Genomic DNA, 22201 nt, shown 5'->3' on the forward strand with positions numbered 1-22201 from the left:
TTGGTCGCTCGCGCTCCCAGTGTGGAAACCGGCAGCCGCGTGGCACGCCGGGACTTGTAGTCCAGCCCACCAGTCTCCCGCGGACGACTCTGGGGCCATATGAGGCGAGGAGCGCCGAGCCAATGGGAGCGCGCCGGGGGCGGGGCCCTCCGCAGACCTCGCGTGCCAATGGTTGCGGCGGGACAGTTGAGAACGGTGGAGCGGGCGGGGACGTTAGGGATTGGAGGAGGAGGAGGAGGCGGGTGATTGGGGGCGGGGCCATCTCTGATAAACCCTTTCCCATTGCTCAAGCGGAGAAACCGAGGCTGGGAAAGGAGGCTCTTTTCCCGCGGCCCTGGCCCCTCCCCCCCGTTTTGGGCGGCGGGGTCTCGGGAGCCTCTGGGCCTCAGTTTCCTTCTCTGTATAATGGGGGCTTGGATGGCTCAGTGGGTAGAGCTCCAGGCTGGGAGTCAGGAAGCTGGAGTTCAAGTGCTCAGAGTAGCCGGTGACCCGGGGCTGGTGCCTCAGTTTCCTCCTGTGTAAAATAAGCCCGACAGACCCCTCCAGGATCTGTGCCGAGGAGAGCCCCAAAGTGGGGGCAGCGGCTGCCCTGGAGGTGCTTCCTGGCCCACGCCCCTTCTCCCCCCGCCAGACTCTGTCCTGGGACCGGGGTCTCTGCCTCAGGCCGCCCTGAGAGCCTGCACTTGGGGGGGGGGGGGGCTGACACTGTCCAGGGGCCTAGGCGGCGGCCGGAGTCAGGAGGGTCAGAGTGTGGAACTGAACATCCTGGAGAAGGAATGTGCAAAAGGTTTCTGTGGACTTGAGGGGAAAAGCAAATCCTGCCCAAAAATAAAAGGCGGAGGCCAAGCCCTGGCCGGGCAGCCCCGATCCTAACAGAGCTCCGGGGCCGGCCTCCGCGGGAGGATCCCCAAGCCCAGAGCCGCCTCCCTGGTCAACACAGTCCCTTCAGTCACTCGGGCCAAGGCCTGCCTTCAACAAACCCGCTTTCCCCACCCACAACACAAGGGGGCGCTTGGCTCCTGCTTCACAGGAGGCCCCCCCAGGACCCCCCCCAGGACTGGGTCGTGCTTAGCACCAGGCTGGCACACAGTAGGTGTGATGCCAGTTAACGACTTTCATGCCTCTTGTGGGTCCCCCCCGAGGTCGGACCGGGCCAGGCCCCGTTTCTGAAACCACCTCAGAATCCAGCCCCGGAGGGAGGTCCCATTCCTGGCAGCGCCTTCCTTTGCGCTTCCCTCAGTAAAACCCCCAGACCCTCCGGCTGCCATCGTGCACAAGTGACCCCTCGGAAGTCACCCTTAAATGTCTGGCCAACAGCTGGCTCGTGCAGAGTGCCCCCCGACCTTTGCCCTCCCACAGCATGTAAGCAGCATGGGCTCGTGCTGAGTGTTTTCCACAAGCTTGGGGGGGTCCCCGGGGCTTTCTGTGACTTGACCCCCAGACCCCAGGCCCTGCGTAGTAGAAAGGCCAGAAAAAAGGAAGAGTGGCTAAGAGAATAAAGCCCTTGGGGAGGGGCCAAAGCCCAGTCGGGTGCGAACTCCTGGCTCCTCATACCAGCACGGCAGCTCCGGCAGGGCCCCCGCCCCCCGGCTGGCGGACCCGCTCCCCAGAATCCCTCCATTCCCAACTGGACAAAGGCGTCGGACAGTCCCAGTCTTTATTTCCATGATTTACAGCCACCTCCCAGCCACTGGTCGAGCATCCGCAGAGAACATTATTGTGTGCGCCCTGAGCCCGGCCCCCGGGGCCCCCTCCCCGCTGCCCGGCTTGTCAGATGTCCACCATGTCCAACAGGGTGGAGAGGTGCCGCTCACAGACGAGCTCCTCCTCTCGAGTGCGATGAATCAGGCTTTCTAAGTGTCTCAGCTTGTCGGTCAGAGACACGACCATGGCCGGGGCCGGCCGCCGCCGCTCAGCGGCCTTCTGGTCCTGCAGAGGAGCGAGAGAAGCCGGGGTCACGTCCGGGCTCGCCCCAACACGGGCGCCAGCGAGAGGCCGGACAACGAGGGACGAAGGGCCGATGTGCAGCCGGAGCGGGGGAGAAAGTGCAAGGAGAGAGGCGCCAGCCCCCTGGTGGGCGGGCCCAGTGGAGGAGGGAAGGAACCAATCCCAGAGGGCCCATCTTGGGGGGCAGGGACGGGGAAGGGGGATCTGCTGCACCTAACGCTGCCACCTTCTCTCACACAGCAGGGAGCCCAAGACCCAGGCGGGTGGGCACCCACATCCCGAGGAAGCACAGGCACACGCACAGACACACAGCACACGCACAGACACACAGCGCACACGCACATACAGTGCACACACACAGGCACACAGCACACGTACATACAGCGCACACACACAGACACACAGCGCACACGGACAGACACACAGCGCACACACACAGTGCACACGCACACACACAGCGCACACGCACAGACACACAGTGCACACGCACACACACAGCGCACACGCACATACAGCGCACACGCACACACACAGCGCACACGCACAGACACATGCACACCACACAGTGCACACTCCCATCAGTGCTGGTGACAGAGGCCCCGCTTCAGGGAACACTTCCCCCGGCCCATCAGGGTCCACCTCCGCAGACCCCCACGTCCGGCCTCCCTCTGCCCCAGGACCTTCAGCTCTGCCCCGCCGCCCGAGCTCCACTTTACCTGGGGGCTGCTGCTCGCTGACACTCGGAGGACGGGCTGCAGAGTCTGAGGCGTCGATACGAGAGCTTGAGGAAGGTAGACGGGGAGGGGGCTCGAGTCCAACCCCTGCTCGTGGTCTCCGGCCAGCCAATGACGCAGCTGATCTTCGAACCTACACGGAGACAGCACGGGATGTTCGGCAATGTTCCAGGGCGAGCACAAGTGAGGATCTGCCCTTCCCTCCCCTGGAAGGAGCGGGAGGGAGCAGCCGCCCACCGGCCCCTCGGGGTCAGCGGCATCAGAGACCTGTTCCAGCTAGAGCCTGAGGGAGCTCCCTTCCAAGCGGCTGAGGAAGGGCCCCCCTGCAGGCCCTTCATGGGGGGGAGTTCCTGCTCTGTGGTCCAGCCGGCCAACACCTCCACGTGGCCCTCCCAAATGCCATCCCAGTGCCCGCCCCTGCCCCCGGCTGGTCTGTCCCCGGCACCAGCTGCTGCCTTTCTCACAGGCACGGGGTCACCCCAAGAGAGGAATCGGGAAAGACACGTGCTGGGGGAAGCCTCACACTCCAGAGGAAGGAAGGGAACTGAGGGTGCGGGCGGGCGGTCCCAGCTCCTCCCTCCTCCCTCCTCCCGGAGTTCTTGCTCCCTCTCCCTCTGTCTCTGTCTCTAAAACCAACTGCAGCAATGATGTCAAGAACAGAACATGAGACGGAACCCTCTGGGAACGCCCGCCTGCGGCTCCCAGGCTCGGCAAGGGCAAAGGCAGAGCCACTGCTGTAAGGAGGAGCTGAGGGGCTGAGGGTGCGCCCCGTGGCCCAGAGGGAAGGAGGAAGGAGGGTCGAGGCCCCGGCAGGGCCAGAGCGAGGACATCTTGGAGAGCATCTGCGGGAAGCGGGAGGGCCCTCCCCCATCCCCGACGCTGCCCCCTCACCTCCTGCTCTCCTCCTTCTCCAGCTGAAGGCTGGCGTTCAGGCGCCCCGGGAGCAGCTCCTCGGCCGAGGCGGTGCGGGCCAGCTCCTCGGCGTCGGGCACGCGGCCGGCGTGGCCGCTCTCTGGGGTCCTGGTCCCGCCGTAGGGAACGTGGAGCCACGACGAGGAGAGGCTCTTGGCGGAGCGCAAAGGCTTTATGCCCAGACTGTCAGAAGAAAAAGAAACAGCAAAGTGACGTGAGCAGATTCAGGCTGGGCGTCCACCACAGTGACCCTCACGCCAGCAGCCCGAGAGTGACCCAGGCGTCCAGGGCACGGCTCGGAGTGGCTGGACACATGAGCAACATGAAGAAAGCACGTTTTGTCAAGTGGCTTTTCTCAGGCGGACAGAGTCTCAGCATCCCCAAGATCACCGAGGCTGCCGGGGGGCACCTTTGGGCACAGAGGGCCAGCCCGGAGTCTGAAAACTGGAGTTCACATGCAGTCTCAGACCCTCTGAGGGACCAGCAGCAGCAGGTGCAGGGGGGGGGGGGAGGACAAGGAGAGGGGGGTCCGAGGCCAACTGATCCTGGAGAGGCCCAACGAAGCTCCAGGTTGGGGCATGGGCCAGAGGCGGGGCCTGATCCCATGTGCTCTCAACAGGCTCAGCCGGGAGAGGGAGAGGGAGCGGGCACCGGCAGGACAAGAGAGGGCTTGGGCAGATCCACCTGAGATGTGGGGGTCACTCCTCCCCTCTCCCCACAGGAGAAGGCGGCAGCCCATTGAAACCAGGGTCCTAAATGAGGGCCTCAAGAAAGCACCGAGAGATGCTTCCAGGGAGGCAGCACGGGGTCCACGAGGGCACCATGAGGGCAGAGAAAGCAGAGGAGGCGCCTGGAACCACCATGCCAGTCTGCGGGCACTGGGTTAGCTAGAGAGAGCACGTGTGGGTGCACAAATGGGTGTTTGCGGACACGCCGGGGGCACCTGCGTGCATTGGTACACGTGCCCTGTGGGTACGTGGGTGCGTGAGAGTCCGACAGGCGGGAAACTAAACGTACCGTCCGTGGCCGTGCCGCTGGATCTCCTTCTGGGTCTGCAGCCTGGCGTGTTCCCAGGACCTGGGGACCTCGTAGCTTTTTAAGTGGGTCTTGAAAAAGTAGACGCAGATCTGACCATCTTCACTCAGAGCCTCTGAGGAGACAAAAGCCATCGATGAGGGACCACGTGGGTCATGGCCCCTCGCCCGGCAGGGAGCCCGCCCGGCAGGGAGCCGGCCCGACAGCGTCCTGGCCACGGCCGACAGCCCGGAGACCCGACCTTTCAGGTGCCCAAGGCCCCTGTGACGAACGTGGGGGAGACCTGGGGCCTGTGGGGGTGTTCTAGATCACTAGAAGAAGAAACCTCCTTTCTGCCCAAGGGACTGTCCTCCGCCCACTGGACAGGCCGCTCCCTACCTGACGTGACGGGCAGTCTGGGAGGCTTCCAATCCCGCAGCTTGTGGTTAATGCACAGAGCGATGATGTCGTCCCACGGAATCTCCTCGACGCAGGGTCCCGTCTCGCCCAAGGCCCACAGGTCTTTGTTCCTCCACTTGCCGTACGTCCGACTCAGGAGGTTCTCCACCTGAGACTGCAGGATGGGCTGCGTCTGGCAACAGCTCGGGATCTGGGAGACGTACTGGGAGATCATGTTGCACACGAGACGCCACGGAGCTGAGAAGAGCCGAGACTTGCGTTAGGACGGACGGACCCACGCGAGGCCCAGGCCAGACCCTGCCCGCCCCGCCTCCAGCGTGGGAAGGCCCACATGGGGCCGAGGCACAGAGGCGGAGGCAGCTGCAGGGCAGTGGGACGGGTGGCCAGGTCACAGAGGAGGGGGAGGCCGGCTGCCCGCGTGGCACAGAGCTCCACTGCCCGAGGTCCAGGCTGCCCAGGGAATGGACTAAGCCCCACTCAGTCCCCACGGACTGCACTGGTTTTTTTTTCCAGGCCCAATCACAGGGCTGGAGACGGATGCTTCAGCAGCCTCCAAGAGCTGGAGGAAACCGGGTGATCTTCCCCCTCAGCAGGCAGAAGCAGCTCTGGTGAGGGAGGGGAAACACCCCGGGTCGCCACATTAGCCGGGGACCCTCAGCGACACTGAGCGCCACCCTGAGGGCCAGACCGGTGTCCTTGCAAAGGGGAAGGCTAAGATGGTGTCAAGCCTGGACTCCAGCACAGGATGCTGCAGCCAGGAAGACTCGGGTCCGATCTCCTCTCAGAACCCTACTGGCCGTGTGGCCGGTCACCTCCAACTGCCAAAGCCCCCGGCGGCTCTCCCCCGACGAGCAGCTGCCCCCTCCAGTGCCGACCTGCCCCGCCCTCTACACCCGCTCCCCGCCCTGCTGGACCACAGCCGCCCCAAAGCGCCGGAGCAGGCGCGGGGACACCTACCGCCCGGCGGGGGGAGGTCCATGTGGGGCAGCTGGAAGGAGAGAATGACCTTCTTCAGCCAGGCCAGGTGGCCAGGCGCGTTCCACTGCAGGTGAGGAAGCATCTTGTTGCCGCCCGGCTCGGCGAACTCCGTGATGGGCCAGGACAGGTGGCAGAGCTGCTCGGAGGAGGCCACGTCCGCCAGGAACTGTAGCACGCCGTTGAAGAGTTCAATGATGGCGCCGGGCTCCTGCGAGGCCAGGCCGGCCACACGCCGCTCCTTCCGGTCGTAGAAGAAGCGGTCGCTGAACTCACGGCTGATGCCGTCCTCGATATACTGGGGCAGGGTCTGGCAGCAGAGCTCCAGGGAGCTGGGGCAGCGAGACACCAGCCACTTGACGGCCTGGGACACCTGCGGGCAAACACGGCACCCAATGAGGGCGCGCTCCGACCACAGGAGCCCCGGGGACCTATGGGGAGTGAGGGGGGTCCTGGGTTTTTGCAAGGGGAATACTTTAACACCTCATCAACAGGAGCAGCCCGGGTCCCCAGCGCTCGCCCCCACGGGCCTAGGCCCCCTGCGCTCCTCCACAGGGGGAGCACAAGGATGTCGGCCAAAGCTGCCGAGCCTCTCGCCCCCTTGACGGGTGACCCCTTAGGGCACCCCGACACCACTCTCCAGGTCTCCGAACGGCAGAGCCCCAGCACCTGGGCCTGAGGCAGGGTTCCTGTGCCCGGGCTCCCATGAGGGCCATGGGCTATTCCAGAAGAACAGGACCAAACCCGCCAACCCGGGGGGCAGCTTACCCTGTTGGTGCCTTGGAGGTCGTTGACGGCAGCTGGGATCTCCACCACGATGTAATCCGAGATAAGCTGGGATGAAACCAAGTCCTGAAGCATCAGACCTTGGAGAGAAGCGACATGGCACTTGGGGGACGCCCACTCGGGGGACACTCTGCCCGGGGGACTCGGCGCGGGAGACGCCTCAGTCCTGCCCACGCTTCAGCTTGAGCCACTCCACCCCCGCCTCCACTGGCCCCGGGACCGGCAGCCACCCTGGGAGAGGAGGGTGCCCCAGGTAGTCCAGGGAGGCCTGGGAAGGGAGGCTGAGAGGGCTCAGAGGAAGAGAACAGAATGCCAAAGGAAAGAACAACGAAGCTCAGGGGCCCAGGCAACTCCAGGGACCAGGGTCTCCGAGAGGAGAGCCAAGGAAATGAGGAAAGGGGCCATGGACGCGAATCGCTACCCGCACACTGGGCAGTTTGGCTGGGCTGGCTTTTTTCCCCTTCTCCCCTGGGAAAAGACTCCTCTGAGTGGGGGAAGGACAGGATTTTCTACGGAAATGGGACACAAATCAAAGCAAAGAAAGCAAATCGGTGTGAGACGGGGAGCAGGCGGGGCACAGGGAAACAGGACGGGGTGGCCCTGCAGGGGTCAGTTTCTGGCCAGACTAGGGCAGAAGAGAAACTGCACCGGGAACTCTTCCAGGGGACAACTCCCGCCCCATCCACGAGACCCGCACCCACCTTCCTCCACGTCCCTCACGCTGGCTCCCTCCTGGCCGGGCACAAGAACCACCAGGGGCACCAGCGGGTGGAAAGGCTTCGCCTGCAGCAGCTGTTTGAGTTGGAGCAGGGCAGAGAGCCAGTACGTGTCCTCCTCGGCCACCACGACATTCTTGCCCAGGGCGGGCAGCAGGAAGAGAAGGCCGCTGGTGCCCAGAAGGTCCTTCTGCGTCTCCGTGGCATCAAGGGCTGAGTCGCTCAACAGGCCGTGGGCCACCTGGGGGAACACCGTGGCAGCAGGGCTGGGTCAGGGAGCACTCACCACAAACCCCATTAACCCCATTGGGCTGGAGCCCAACTTGAAGGTGACAGTCTTTCGCTGGCGGGGCCTGGGCCCCAGCGTGTGCCTTTCAGTGAAAACAACAATCGGGAGCACCGAGTGTACGCTGCGGAGCGGCTGATCGCCTTGGGGCTCTCGGCCACTCTGGGACCAAGGTGCTGCTGCAATCGTTCCCATTTGCAGATGAGGAAACTGAGGCCGAGAGGTGAAATGATTTCCTCAGGGCCCCAAATGTTCAGCCCCCCAACACAGCCCTCCGCCCACGCCTCCCTCACCACCCGGGTGTGAGCTGCATTTCGGGGCCCCTAAGGCGCCGATCCTGCTCTGGCTGACCGCCAGCTAAGCCTCCCTGGCCACCAGGAAGTCTTACATGCATCCCTGCCTCGGGCCCTGGGGGATCTCACTTCAGGGGCAGCTGGGGTGAGCCTTTGCCCTGGGAGGAGCTGGAAGCCTGGGTCTCCTGCCTGCTCCCTCGGATGCCGGGAGATGGAGGGGATTGGCCACTTCTCCTGGAGCCTCAACACTGGCCAGCCCCTCTCAAGGCTCCATGGAGACCACACTTTGTGCCCAGGATGCTGTCTAGGGGCAGGAGGACCGAGGAAGGGGAAGCCGGCCCGAAGTGTGGGCGAGAACGCCCACTATGGAAGACACTTCCATGGCCGCCCTGACCTCTGAGAAGAGTGGGAGCTGCCAAGGGCGAGAAGCAGCCCCCCTGGGTGGCCACGACACCCAGCCTCACTGGGCCCCACACGCGCGGGGGCAAAGGCCCAGGCAGGCCAGCCCAAGGAGGGAGGATGTGTTCCGGTCTCAGCTGCCACGTGGCCGTCCGGCGCTCACCTTAATGCATACGTTGACCCAGACCGTTCGATTCCCTTTGGTGCTACAGGCATTCAGCAGGGTCAGCGTCTGGATCCCCTCGGAAGCGTGACGGGTCCCCTTTTGTAAATCTTCGTAACCCATGAACTTGACCTTCAGCCAGTTCGCTAGAATCCTACCAAGACAGAACCAAGGGGACAAACCCTGAAGGGGAGGGGCAGGACGAGGAGGAGAGCCCCCAGGACCGACTGCCCCAAGGGAGGCAGCGTCTGGCACACAGCTCCCAAGATGCAAGCAGCCTTCCCATCTGGGGCCAAAGTCAGCTAAATATGCAGAAAACCTTCACGGAGAGGGGCAGGCTTTGGAAAGACCCAGGCCATGGGGACCCGCAAAGGCCAGGGGAGCACAAACCAGGGGAGCCGACTGCACGCCAGCTTGTGGGATGGATCGCCTGTTGTGGGAGCTCAGGGGAAGCCGGCCCGGCAGGGTCTCGGTCCCTCAGAAGCAGGACTCACCTGCTGGAATAGCCAGAGGCGGGCTCTTCACTGTCGGGCAGCACCAACACCAGCTTCCAGAACACCTGTTCCCGCTGCCCAGGGTAATGTTCGGCAATAAGGGCTGGCAGGTCCAGAGGGGTCCACACGGCTTCACTGGGAAGGAGACCACAGAGCCAAAGTCAGCCAAATAGTCCATGTCCAACCTTCGGTATAGTGAACCTTTAACCCCACTGACCAACCTGAGTAATTGCTGATAGAAATATTGAACCTTCATTTGATGTATCGTCTTGTTTCTCATCCACCGTAACCTAAGAAAGAGAAGTGACAGCCTCAGTGTCTCTAGAGGGCTCTGGCCAGCCTGGCATGAGATGGGGCTCTGGCCTGGGGAGCCTCATACGCTGAGGAGAGCTCAGGGTGTCTGGCAGTTCCCTGGCTGGCAGCAGCAGCAGGGGAAGAGGAGGCCAAAGGCCCAGACGAAGGCTCGCCACGAGTGTCCAGCCTAGGCGGCTTCCCCCAGGGACTGTGCGGCAGCTCGCTTCGGCAGCTGGAGAACGGCCTAATGGGCCCGGCTGCTCCTCTCTGGAGCCCCCACAGCTCTCACTCCTGAGGCAGAAAGCTGAGTACTCAACGTGGAGACGAGTTTACGTGGGTACATTAGACAGATGCGTGTGTGCGCACCCTCAAGAAGCTCACACCCTGCCTGCAAAGCCACCTGGACACAAAGACAACTTCTCGAGGAAGGCGGGGGCATCCACAAGAGGGGCAAGAAAGGCCTGGAGTGGTAGGAAACGCCTTAGACAAAGCCTGAAGGGACGGAGGAGTCCGTCAGGGGAAGATGAGGCTATGGATGGTGGAGGTCAAGTCCTGAGCCTGAGGAGGCAGGGCTACACTGAGAATAACGAACAAAGCACAAGGAGCACAAAAAAGACTACGTGACCAGAAAAAGGGAGAGAGGAGCTGAGGGCACTGGGGGGAGGGGACAGAGGGACCAGCCGGAGCTGTTCGGATGGCTCTGAGTCTATGGAAGGTGGCTTGGGAGGACTGGGCAAGGGAAGCCAAGTGAGCAGGTTTGAGTACCACGTATACTGCCAGAGGGAGGATGCCCAGAGAAAGGAAGCCTGGGCCTTTTCTTTCCTGATTTTTGTCATTTTAAAATACACTTTGATTCTCCCGAGATCCACTTCCCTGACCGGGGCATCAAGACTTAGTGAGCCGCTCTCCAACGCTACCTTCCAAATGTATCCGCTACTGGTCACTAAACTAACATGCCAAATGCATGAATGGATTTTGTTTGAAAAATTAAAAAATCATGGCAGATGGGGGGGTGTAAAGGGGATAGAAGAACAGCTGCGTGAAGCTCCGCAGGACACCAAACGGAAAAGATCCGGGGTGGAGGGAGATGGGAAGCTGAAATCCCAGAGAACACCCCACAGGAACCTTACCTGGTGCAGGAGAGGCCCAGTTTTCCTGCGTGTCCCAGATTCAGGACTCCTTTGGCCAGGTTCTCTTTAGCAATGGGACACTCGGCACTGGGGGACAAGGCCTGCAATCTGTTGCTGAGGTCCACACAGCAGGGGGCCGCAGGAAATGCTCTCATCTGTCTCTTGAGTTTTTTCCGGGCTGCAACGGCTTCCCTCCACCTTGAGAGCAAAAATATTCAGTTCTGGTGACAAGGTTGGCAAATTTGGAAAAAAGCAATGAGAGCACACAGTGACCTCCCGATGGCAGTGGAGAAAGCGCAAGCACGGACACGTAAGGTCTCATCCTGGGGAACCAATGCAGCGTGGGCCCCCACTCCCAAATCCACCACGAGAAGGTCAGGCTCCTGGCCCACCCACTCATCACCCGCTTTGGTTCAGCTGCTTCCATGTAACTGGACCAATGAAAAGATGCCCTCTCCTCTCCCCCCCCCCCCCCGGCTACCTCCAAGGAGGAAGCATCAGAGTAATAAAGAATGAGAGAAATACACAGTGACGTGGGATCCGGCAGTATCAGCTAGAAAAATGGTCTTGAATGACAACAAAAACCATTTTGATGTCATGTGACTGTTAACGGAGAAGCTTTTGCTAAAGGACAAAATGTCCTAAGGGAAAAGGTTAAGAGTCATCAGAATAAAGAATGAGTCCAATCATTAATAGGATAAATAATGCCAAGCTAGAACCAGGAGCCTGCGGGTCCCACAAAGGAAACATACTAAATTTCTTTTCGGCAGGATCAGGAAGAAGGCAAAGCTGGCCACTTCACACCCTTACTTGATGTAACCCTAAAAATCCTGGCAGTGTTTTAGCAATAAAAAAGAAAAAGAAAGTGGGGTAATAAATATGGGGAAAGTGAATTCGTTTTGTTGGTTTGTTTGTTCCTAGTGTAGGGGCAAAGTTTATTCTAATTGTAGCACCAAAGGAAGCCAAGTTCCAGAAGACATGAGCAAATGCTGAGAGACGAGACAGACTTTATCCAGCTTTCCATCACTGACATGCTAGTTCTATGGCCAGAGGTAGGACCGAGGAAAGGTCCTCTCTGGAACTGGCTTCTCACCGAACAATAGATTAATTATTTTTTACAGATATGACGATTACTTGGAGAATCATAGAGATTCAAAGTTAACTGGAACAATGGCTAAGTCCAGTAATTTAGGATATAAAATAGACCCACACAAATCATCACCAGTCTTTGTGTTTATGTTACTAATAAAATCCAACAGGAAGAGGCAGAAAAAATGACAGCATGAAATACCTGGGAATCTATTTACTAAGAATCACAAAGTGACCACATGACTGAACTACAAAATCGTTTGTGCAGAAATAAAGTTCTACATAAACAGATCACCATTAGTTGCTCGTGGTTGGGCTCTGCTCATATCATGAAAATTAATTTATTTAGCAGCATGCTGAATCACCAAAGAACTACTTTCTAGATCCAGAAAAAAATAAAACTCACTAGGAGGAGAAAAAAGTCAAAAGGAACCCAACAACACCAAATCTCAAACTAGACACAAAAAAGTAACTGTCAAATGAGAAACACAAGAAGCAAACCAATAAGTTGCATGATCTTTTCCATAAGCCCAAAGTCTCCAACCAACTACTGGTCATAAAATCTCTAGGAAAACTGGGAAACGGGCCAACAGAAACCATGTCCAAACCAGCATCTCCTACTATAGACTGGCAGGAGATGGATGGTCACCATCAGACACAGGTCACATCCTAACTCAGAAGGGCAGAGGTCTCGACCAAGCAGATCAAAGAAGATGAAAGGAACGATTCTGACTGCATAAAACTGAAAAGCTTCTACAACAATTCCATGCAGCTAAAATCAGGAAGGAAACATTTAAGTTGGGGAAAAAACTCGAAAGCAAGTTTCTCTACAAAAGATGCACTTCCTAAGACATGAAATATATAAGCCGGTATCTGGAATTACTCCAAATAGAAAGGAATAAGAATTCTGGAAGGACTCTCGTGAAGTGAAGCAGAGTAAGTTGAGGACCCCTGCTGAGGCCCAGGCCCCCCCCACTTCTGATGGACTGGAGGGCAGAAGCCGACAGAGGCACAGAGCGAGACTCTCCCTTACGCCGAGGACAGATTCTCAGATGGGGACGGGCTCACTCACCGCTGCAAGTATTTACAGAAGCACTGAAGTTCCTGCAGGGTCTCTCGGGCACTCTGGAAAATCTCCTCGGCCAAGAACAGGTCCATGAGACGATCCCAGACGTCTTCAGAACAGCGGGCCACGCGGGCCCTCCTCTCGGTCTCCATGGCGCTCCTGGCAATGACAAAGGCAGTTTGTGTTTTGGGAACATAATCCCAAAAGGCCCCTCCATTTCTATTTTTTCAAAATTAATATGAAGTCGCAGCCATCTGTGGTCATATTCATTTAGGGAGTTCTCAGCTCCCAGGGATCCCCAGGAAAACATGATCTGCAAACAAGAGGGGCAGGAGGAAGGGACCTACGGTGCGCCAGGTGCTAGGCTACGTGCTTTTAACAAATAGGATCTCTTTGGGTTCCCCCAACAATCCAGTAGAGTAGGTGCTAATCGCAGCACTAAGGCTGACTGACTTGTTCAGGGTCAACGAGCTAGTGACTGTCTAAAGCTATATCAAAACTCAGATCATCCTGACTCCAGGCCTGGCGCCCCCAGCGGCCCCCGAAGCAAAATGATTTCTTCTCTAATTATCGCAGCATGCACCAGATAGGCCAGTTCTCCCCAGCTCGGAAGCCAGGACACCCCTTCCCCCTCCCAAACCAGCCCTCCATCTCTGCTGGGCCTCTCCTCACCTGGGCCAGGAGCATCCACCCAGAGACAGCTCGGCTCTGCGGCTGCAGTCACTGAGCCCCCCTCCCCATCTTCCCCTTAGCATCAGGCTCACGTTTCTGCGTGACAGCTTTCAGTTAGGAAAGGGCTTCCTGGGGGGCATCTCCCACACCCTTCACCCCACAGGGAAGGGATGAGGCAGGGCAAGGAGGACCCCCGCTGGTTTGGAGACGCCGCAGGCCCTGTCTGGGCTTTTATCTGCCTCTCTGCCTCTAGCGAGATCAGAGACAAAAAGCGTACCGACCTCAGCACTCGCAGCCATTAGACGTGGCTTACCATCTTCCTCTTTCTTCCTCAAATTCAACTGAAAGTGGCTTTCACTCAGAACTTTGTTTTTAAGTGACACTAGGACAAATTGCAACTTAGCTAATGATTAAACAACCGATTTCCTGTCAAAATCAACTCGAATACCTCCTTTATCCTATCCCTGAGTTGCAGAAGGTTACTTCCTGGCCTCCAGCCCAGGCCTCAGTTTCCACATTTGTAACAAAGAGCATCCTATCTGCAGGGCCGACATCTCTCTGAGGCTGCTAGAAGGCCCACAGGAAATCCCCCGTATCAAGGACGACATTTCTGTAGGTGAGCCTCCTCCTTTAGTGACTGGAAGTAAAAATGTCACTTGCTAGGGTATGGATGGGTACATGGCTAAGAAAAGGCAGAGTAGGGCAGTAAATAGAGAAAGGGCAGACATGGGGGCCACTGCACCTCCGTTGCCCCTCGAGCTGCTGCCAAGCGAGTGGGCACCTGCACTGATAGAGATCCCTCCTAGGAGTTCCCTAAGTCAAAGAAAGCAGGAATCTGGACCTTCACACTCCTGTAACTGAAGCCCAACCCAGCTGTTCCCAAGGGCCATCAGCCTCAGCCCGTCTCACAAAGTGAGCACTCTCCCCAAAGTGTTTCCCACTGACAGGCGGGTCCTCAGCTCTCCCTTGGCTCAGCTGCAGATCAGGGAAACACTCCAAGGACTGCAGACCCTTCCCCTCTTGGAGACTACCCCAGAGGCAGAGCTTGGGATAGGACCCACCCCCCTTTCTGGACAGAGGCCACAACAAGTCTCCGATGGGAAGTGGACCTCTTCAATAAAGAGAGCCTTAATTGATCAAAGATGGACAGAAGCAGCTACACCCAGAGAAAGAACACTGGGAAATGAATAGAAACTGCTTGCATTTTTGTTTTTCTTCCCAGGTTATTTCTACCTTCTGAATTCAATTCTCCCTGTGCAACAAGAGAACTGTTCGGTTCTGCACACATATATTGTATCTAGGATATACTGTAACCCATTCAACATGTAAAGGACTCTTGCCATCTGGGGGAAGGGGTGGAGGGAGGGAGGGGAAAAATCGGAACAGAAGTGAATGAAAGGGATAATGCTGTAAAAAATTACCCTGGCATGCGTTCTATCAATAAAAAGTTATTAAAAAATTAAAAAAAAAAAGTCTCCGATGGGAAAAGGCAAAACGGGCCCCGAGTTCAGGTGTCTGAACTCCAAAGCTGGCTGAAGAGCCCGAGCTTGCCAAGATGAGACAGAAGCAGAGACCACGTGATCCCAGCAATGAGCACAGAGGAAAAGGGACGGCTTCCTCTGTTCCACTGCCCACCCAGCTCCAGCTGTCACTCACTTCAGCTCTCGGGAAGAGGTTTCACGCACACATTCGGCCACCACGAGATCCATCAGCTCAGCCGCCAGCACCTGGCTCAGATGGGCCAGCAAGCGCTCTCTCTCCCGCCTCCGTCTGCCAGAGGGAAAAGAAAGCCCAGCGGGTCACCGAAAATCTGTGTTCACAGTGCCCAGAGCACCTCCGGTGTCCAACGGCCCCAAAGCCGCGATCCCGTCGGCACGAGATGGCATTACCTTTGTTCTTCAACTCTTTTCTGTTCTTCTTTAATTCTTGCTCTTTCTTTGTTCACTTCGTCAGCAGCGATCTGCCGCAACATGTCCACTGTGGCTGTGGCCAAGACCTCCTCTGTGACCATTTTGGAAACCCTGGACAAACACAAATCTATCAAGTCACGCGGCCCTCTCCACGCACCAGCTGAACTATCACAGGGCCCAGAGGTCAGCACCAGGATGGACCTATAGGCCACTGGGCTCTGCCTAACCCAGAAAGAGGTTGGACCCCTCCAGCCCTGAGATTCAGGGGCAGGTGGACCCCAAGGACGGGTCTGCCGAGGTATCATTCTGAGAAAAGCTGTGGTCATGGGACGCAGCCCGCTGAGGGGAGAGAAAAGGGCCCAGACCCTTCTAGCTCAAAGAGAGAAACGCACCCCAAGGCTGCAGCAGCGTAGGCAGCCCCGGCCCGGCCGACTTCTTCACAGTAGCTTCTGAGGACGTCCTGGATAAGGTCTTCAATGACCCCCATGATGTCCTAGGACAAAAGAGAAGATAAGTGGTCCCCAATTCTGGGGCCTCGGCTGTGTGTTGAACACCTATCTCGGCTCCACATGGATGTGAGCAATTTCAGCTTGGAAGCCGCCCCCTTCTGTCACTCACTCGTGCTTTGACGGGCATCAGAATCCCCTTTCAGCTCTCTGCCTCAGTGGGCCATTAGAAGGCCCCTTATTTCCCTCTTCTCTCTGTATTCCCATTCTCTAAACCTCAGGCCAGGCTATCCCCAAGGCCCAGAACGCCCAGCCCTCTCACTGCCAGCTCCTGGCTTCCTTCGGCCCCAGGAAGCCCCTGGCGCCCTGCCAACATCCCTCCCCCGGGAGCATCTTCCTGGCTAACGTCGCCGACTCTGCATCTCTGACAGGTCTCCCTATCAGAACGGCAGCTGCTGAAGGGCAGGGAGTCGCCTTTGTGGTTCTCCCAATCAGCAGGCATCTGTGAAAGGGCTACTCTGTGCACAGATAAGAGACCAGCAGGTAAACTGGAGCTCATCTCCCAGAAAGCACCTGCCAGAGCCTGACTGAACCTCTTCAAAATGAGGCTTTTAGCGTGCTTGGGCAGCAGCTAGTTATCAGTCACATGAAAGAAGCTGGCATCGCTTCTACACTAGAGGGCAGTCTCTTTGACACCCCTGGGCTCCCGACTACAGATAGTACCTGCCAAGGAGGGAAGGTCACACGGTCCTTCTCACGTACCGTATCAGTGTAGCTAGGCCGAGGCTTGGGGGGAGGCAGCTCGGGCTGCCCGACGGGCTGGAACAGAGATGACGAGGAAGCCAACGGCAGTACAGGTGCAGGAGCCACGAGGGCTGGCGGCAGCCCGGCAGTCTGGGTCAGCAGCGGCTGAGGCGGGGAGAGCAAGGGCTGCGGCGGAACACGCAACGCCAGCACTTCGGTCCCAGGGCTGGCTTCTTCCATCTTCCCACCTCCTGAATGGGTGACACGGAATCAAGGAAACAGTAAGGGAGGACTTGGAGCTAGAATTCCCTTTCAAGAAACAAGCCAGGCAGCTAGGCAGCAGCAGAACCTCCTAACGTGCCACGAATGGTGGCGAAGCACAAAGCCAGACCATTCCAGCTTTCAAAAATGTCTCTGAGGGGTCTCAGGGGCCACACTCCCACAGGCAACATGGCACAGTCAAAAGGCCTTGACGTCAAGACTTGGCTCCGAATCTCTGTACCCTGTGTGATGTTGGGCAGGTCGTGGAGCCTTCCTAGGCCTCAGTTTGCTCATCCATACAAGGGAGTGGAAGCAGATGGCCAGCCCCATCCATAATGAACTTGCGTCCCCAAGGTAACTTCATTGACTCACCTCCACTCTCCATACTGGGTTTCTGTCCACTCAGAGCAGACTCAGAAGCCGTGCTCTCTCCCACGTATTTGTTCTGCGTATTGAAGCTACACACCGGGATGTGACGAGGGACGGGGGGTAACGGCCCCCCATTCACCACCTCTCCAACGGAGACAGTGAGCTTCTCAGTGATAAAAGTGCACTTCTTTGCCTTGGATAAGCCCTCGGGTTCCAAGAAGGCGGACCGATTAAGCTCAACACAGCTGTCCCCAAAACAAACCAGAGGAAATCAAAACCACCAGAAAGAAATGCTACCTTCCAACATCATCGCACTCCCTCTGAACTCATGAACCTGGGTCTCTGAGCGTGAGTCAGCGCTCTTACATTAGGACGGGAAGAGGCGCCATTCAGGTGGCCGCATGGAGTCCAGCATTCCTGGGCCATCATTTTGGTGTCATCAACAAAGAACAAATATGATGCAGAGAATGTCTCATTTAGACAAGAGTAACTGATCCAAAAAGGCAGAGACAAACTGGAAATAACACGCTTATACAGGACTATTTACCCTGGGCCACGTCTAGGAGCTATCCACACCCACCACAACGCCTCCCTGACTTAGCTGTCTCAAAGACAGAAGGAGCCAAGCTGGTCACCAGCCTCTCCATCCTTGGTGAAGTTGGCCCCAGAGCTTCCCGGCCTCAAGGCCACTGCAAGCCCTTTGAAAAATCTAGGCCATATCTGAGCCATTGTAAAGCATTAGAAGGGGCACGAGGGAGGGTCACCATCAAGAGGGGAGTCGATCCCTGCTGTCTCTTGGCAAACGGCAGGTATGTGATAAGGAAAGGGGACCCTGAGGTACCAAGTCCATGGACAAAGCTCGGCTGCGGCAGCTCACAGCCTCAAGCAAGGGAGGGGGGCTCCAGAGAGATCCAACGGCTCTGGCTTTCTCACCCATCAGACACACTGAGGCCATAGTAACTCAAGAAGTCAGTCGCTTCCTCGGCATCTCTGAACAGTAACATGGGCACCAGGTTATCCAAGGGAAAGCTCGTGGATCTCTGAGTGCTCACTGTATACGCCACGTTGAGAGCCCGCAATGCATCTTTACGGATCTAGAAGAAAAATGGTGTACGTAAGGGCAACTGTCCAACACCCACAGACGTGCCAGGGTCACGCCAAAACCAAGATCGTGCGCTCCATGGACTTTACTGCATCACGCGAAGGGAGTTTCTTCCCCTGATCACCAGCTCCTCATGGGCTGCTTCAAATAAAGATGCGCAAACTCCACAAGCTTGGGGACAAACCCTTCCTGCGCCATTTTTATACATAGGACGAACATGCCTCACACATAAAGACAATAATGACAATGGCACCGCAGGCTAAAGGACATGAAACACATGCTCTCCTCCCTCCTAAATGACCCATGAATTCCCAAATAGTGAGTGGGTGAGGAGTCTTTTGTTTTGAGAAAATAGAAAACCCCAGCTGACGCCACCCTTTTCAGGTCCCAAAACAAACCCCTTCCCCCCCAAACTGAGTTCTCTCCAATACAAGTCATTTCTCAGGCACCAATAGTTGGAAAAATATGCAGGAAAATGTTTTTTAGAGCTAAAAATCTGATTTCCAGATCCTAAGCCCAAGAATGCCCGGGCTTAGATGAGAGATAGAATTTTCAAAAGAAAACGTTGCCCACTCTGCATGGAAAATTCCAGTGATTGATCGTCCATCTATGTCATCTCCCAACTCCTGCAGAGCTTAACAAACTAAAAACGCTGACTTGTGCTAGGAAGGGAAATGGCTTTCTGGGATCACCCTCTTCTGGCCCTGATATTCTTCTTTTCTTTTCATGGATCACTAGGAAGCCACATCACTAGATGGTGTCACCACGAATCACAGAATCTGAAGAGACTTGACAGAAGATTAACCCAATAGTGTCAAACTCGAAACAAAAATCTGAATATTGACTTATACTAAAGCTAACAAAATGACCTGATTTTTTATAGAGAGCCTATTACGTGCCTGGTCTTGACCTAATGCTTTATGCTTATTATCTCATGGGATCCTCGTTACAATCTTGGAAGGTAATGATTTTTATGAGTCTCATTTTACAGAAAAACTGAGGCAAGCAGAGATGAAACCCAAGGTCACAGAGAGGAAGTATCTGAAGCTAGTTTCTGATTCTCCTGACTCCAGGCAAGCTGGCATCATGTACTGCATTTTTATTTATTTGGATAAACATTTCCCAATAATGTTTTCACCTGGTTCAGCTATAATGAGTTTTGACAGCTTTGATCTAACCCATTCTTTCATTTTGCAGATGGAGAAACTGAGAACCATAGAAAGTGGCTTGCCCAAGGTCTGGCAGTAAATGGCAAAGCAAAGGAGATGCATCCTCCAGCCTTTCCATCGCGACTCACTCACCTGATTGAAGTAGCAGTGCAGGAGGCAGGCATTCAGGTAGGAGGCAGACCGCACCAGCTTGAAGAACCTGACAAAGTTGTTGCTGTTCAGGGCCGCAAAAGCCTGGACTGCAAATTTCACCTCAGGGGAGTTTCGGACATCAGGCCGGAACTGCTGCACCTCTCTGGGGACGCAACCAGAAAGGGATCCGTGAAGAAATGAAGAATGTGACAGAGAAAAGGAGAAGAGAGGGTCACCATGATAAGCACATGTCAAACTGGGCATACGCTGAGAAAGATGTACGAATCTACACCAGTCAAACCATCTGAACCCTCAGTGCTCCCAGGAAGTGCACACCAAAAGAAAGAACTCCAGAGCCTCGCTAGCCAGATAGCCGTGAGCCTTGGCCACTTACAGAGGGAGGCCTCCTTTTATTCATGGGACAGTCCTTTAGGATGTGAGTACAGACTCAGAGACGTATCGCTACATTCTCTTACACACAAAGAGAAAGGAATGGACCAGTGCTCACAGGCTGCCAAGACCAGTGCTGAGAGCGAGTCACACAAAGAGCGAAGCCAGCCAGCCGCACTCTCCGGGGCAGAGACAAAACTACTAATCCAATGGTCCAAAGGGACCAATGGCAAAGCAGATGGCCACAGATGGCCACACTGCTCTTTGATGCCATTTCCACCGATAAAATCTCAGTCATTTCTGACATGGAAGCAATGGAGAGAGCCCAGGACTCTGGTAACAGAGACTTTCCTTCTGGGTCTTCAGTGGTTGCCACCACAGCACCCAGACTCCTTTCCCCTGGGGCTGCTTCCAGGAGCTGGAGGGCACAGGCCTAAAAAGGTGGTTGCTCCCCCTGTCCTTGGGTCCTGGGCTGTCTACCTCAGGCTTGAAGGAGAGACGCGGGTGGGACTGGGTGGGTCCATGCTGCCTTCTTCTTTCCCTCAGACTCCCCTGCAGACAGCCAACATTTCCCCTGTAAAATCTAAGCTCCAGAGGCAGAACCAGTTTCATTTTCATCTTTCTGTCTCCAGCACCTTGGACAGTGTCTGGCACACAGGCTTCACTCACCACATTTCCTGTTAGATTAAAAGTAACTGTATACAATATGATAATCGATTTCATTTTCATCTTTCTGTCTCCAGCACTTTGGACAGTTACAAGCTTACTGATAGTTTAAAGGTAACTTTGTACACAACATGACAGTCGATTTCACGTTCCTCTTTCTGTCTCTAGCACTTTGGACAGTTACCACAAGCTTACTGATAGATTAAAGGTAACTTTGTACACAACACGACAGTCGATTTGTTCCTCTTTCTGTCTCTAGCACTTTGGACAGTTACCACAAGCTTGCTGATGGATTAAAGGTAACTTTGTATACAACATGATAGTCGATTTCAAGTTCATCTTTCTGTCTCCAGCACTTTGGACAGTTACCACAAGCTTACTGATAAAGGTAACTTTGTACACAACATGACAGTAAATTTCACGTTCCTCTTTCTGTCTCTAGCACTTTGGACAGTTACCACAAGCTTGCTGATAGATTAAAGGTAACTTTGTATACAACATGATAGTCCATTTCAAGTTCCTCTTTCTGTCTCCAGCACTTTGAACAGTTGCCACATTTTGTTGCTAGATTAAAGGTAACTTTGTATACAATACAATAGATGATATGGTTTTTTATACAATTGTTATGGGCCAGAACTTGAAACAAGGTGCTAAGTCAGTGGAATTGATAGAGACAATGGTTAGTTAGCCTGGTGCTTAACAGTCCTCTAGTTCAGTACATGTACTTACTTAATATAGTTCCACAAGATTCACATCTTTGATAAGAGACCATGTAAGTTTGGACAAACTCAGCCAGAATCAACTAAGGAAGACAGAGACCGTGGTGACAGGCTGTCCTCCTTCGCTTCTCCACTGAAACCAAGATCCAGAAGGCCTCCAGAAAAAGCTGCCCAGCCCCAGAAAGGAGATAATAAAGGATCTGGACTATAAGAAAGCTAACCAGGCCGCAGGAAAGGAGACAAGACTTGGAAAGAGACAAATAAAGGATTTGGACTTTAATCTCTGGCTACTTGTGTGGTGATTACTGAACTGAAATGAAGGCTGCTCCTAAAGATCCCTAAGTAAACCTCAACAGAGAACATTACATTTTAGAGAGAATATTACATAGAATGATTTTATTTGTATAGTCAAACCTCAAACACCTATAAACTCAGATAGAAATTTTAGTTCATGAGTATTTTGAGGGAAGAGTAATACAATTTCCCAAAAAAAGCCTTTTTGAACTATTCAAGAAGGGCGACAAGAGTCTCTTGGACCCTGTCAGGCCATTCAAATTCTAACCTCTACCTACATTCTTTTCCCAGAGGCTTATCTTTAAAACTTAGGCTTCATCGCAGATACAGACATTATAAAATAGTGAGGAAAGAAAAGGTGAGTTAAGAAGAGTCAGGTCTTGAAATACAAACACCTCAGAGCTCCCGCATATTAGTCAACACCTGTTCCCTGAGCGTGCCAGCTCCAGGCTGTGCTCATCCAAATGAGGATTTGTTTGTGTGTCCACCCCTCACCAGGACATGGACTTCCCGCTCGGCTTCTCCTACTTGAGCTCCCTAGTACTGAAGCCATCTCCTCTGCCTGCCCCTGCAGCTGCCCCAGAGACAGGGCTCGTGTTCCAGTTCTCA

The 22201-nt window shown here is 55.5% G+C and overlaps 1 protein-coding gene across 1 annotated transcript in view; it reads right to left on the reverse strand.

Annotated features, from left to right (window-relative positions):
- Nucleotides 1–1643: 1643 nt before the first annotated feature.
- MCM3AP (minichromosome maintenance complex component 3 associated protein) overlaps nucleotides 1644–22201 on the reverse strand; it is a 31686-nt gene continuing 11128 nt past the window's right edge. The window contains exons 10-29 of the mRNA XM_051998302.1: nucleotides 19524–19686; nucleotides 18054–18214; nucleotides 17124–17365; nucleotides 16509–16741; nucleotides 15693–15793; nucleotides 15280–15411; nucleotides 15047–15160; nucleotides 12725–12877; nucleotides 10564–10761; nucleotides 9361–9429; nucleotides 9140–9274; nucleotides 8646–8799; nucleotides 7490–7745; nucleotides 6771–6868; nucleotides 5985–6375; nucleotides 5007–5264; nucleotides 4611–4743; nucleotides 3573–3776; nucleotides 2664–2814; nucleotides 1644–1929 (exon numbers count right to left, since the gene is read on the reverse strand). Of these exons, the coding sequence (XP_051854262.1) occupies nucleotides 1771–1929; nucleotides 2664–2814; nucleotides 3573–3776; nucleotides 4611–4743; nucleotides 5007–5264; nucleotides 5985–6375; nucleotides 6771–6868; nucleotides 7490–7745; nucleotides 8646–8799; nucleotides 9140–9274; nucleotides 9361–9429; nucleotides 10564–10761; nucleotides 12725–12877; nucleotides 15047–15160; nucleotides 15280–15411; nucleotides 15693–15793; nucleotides 16509–16741; nucleotides 17124–17365; nucleotides 18054–18214; nucleotides 19524–19686 (3505 nt within the window). The 3' untranslated portion in view covers nucleotides 1644–1770. The remainder of the gene's footprint in view (nucleotides 1930–2663; nucleotides 2815–3572; nucleotides 3777–4610; nucleotides 4744–5006; nucleotides 5265–5984; nucleotides 6376–6770; nucleotides 6869–7489; nucleotides 7746–8645; nucleotides 8800–9139; nucleotides 9275–9360; nucleotides 9430–10563; nucleotides 10762–12724; nucleotides 12878–15046; nucleotides 15161–15279; nucleotides 15412–15692; nucleotides 15794–16508; nucleotides 16742–17123; nucleotides 17366–18053; nucleotides 18215–19523; nucleotides 19687–22201) is intronic.

Source organism: Antechinus flavipes, chromosome 4, assembly GCF_016432865.1.
Source record: "Antechinus flavipes isolate AdamAnt ecotype Samford, QLD, Australia chromosome 4, AdamAnt_v2, whole genome shotgun sequence".
Classification (NCBI taxonomy): Eukaryota; Metazoa; Chordata; class Mammalia; order Dasyuromorphia; family Dasyuridae; genus Antechinus; species Antechinus flavipes.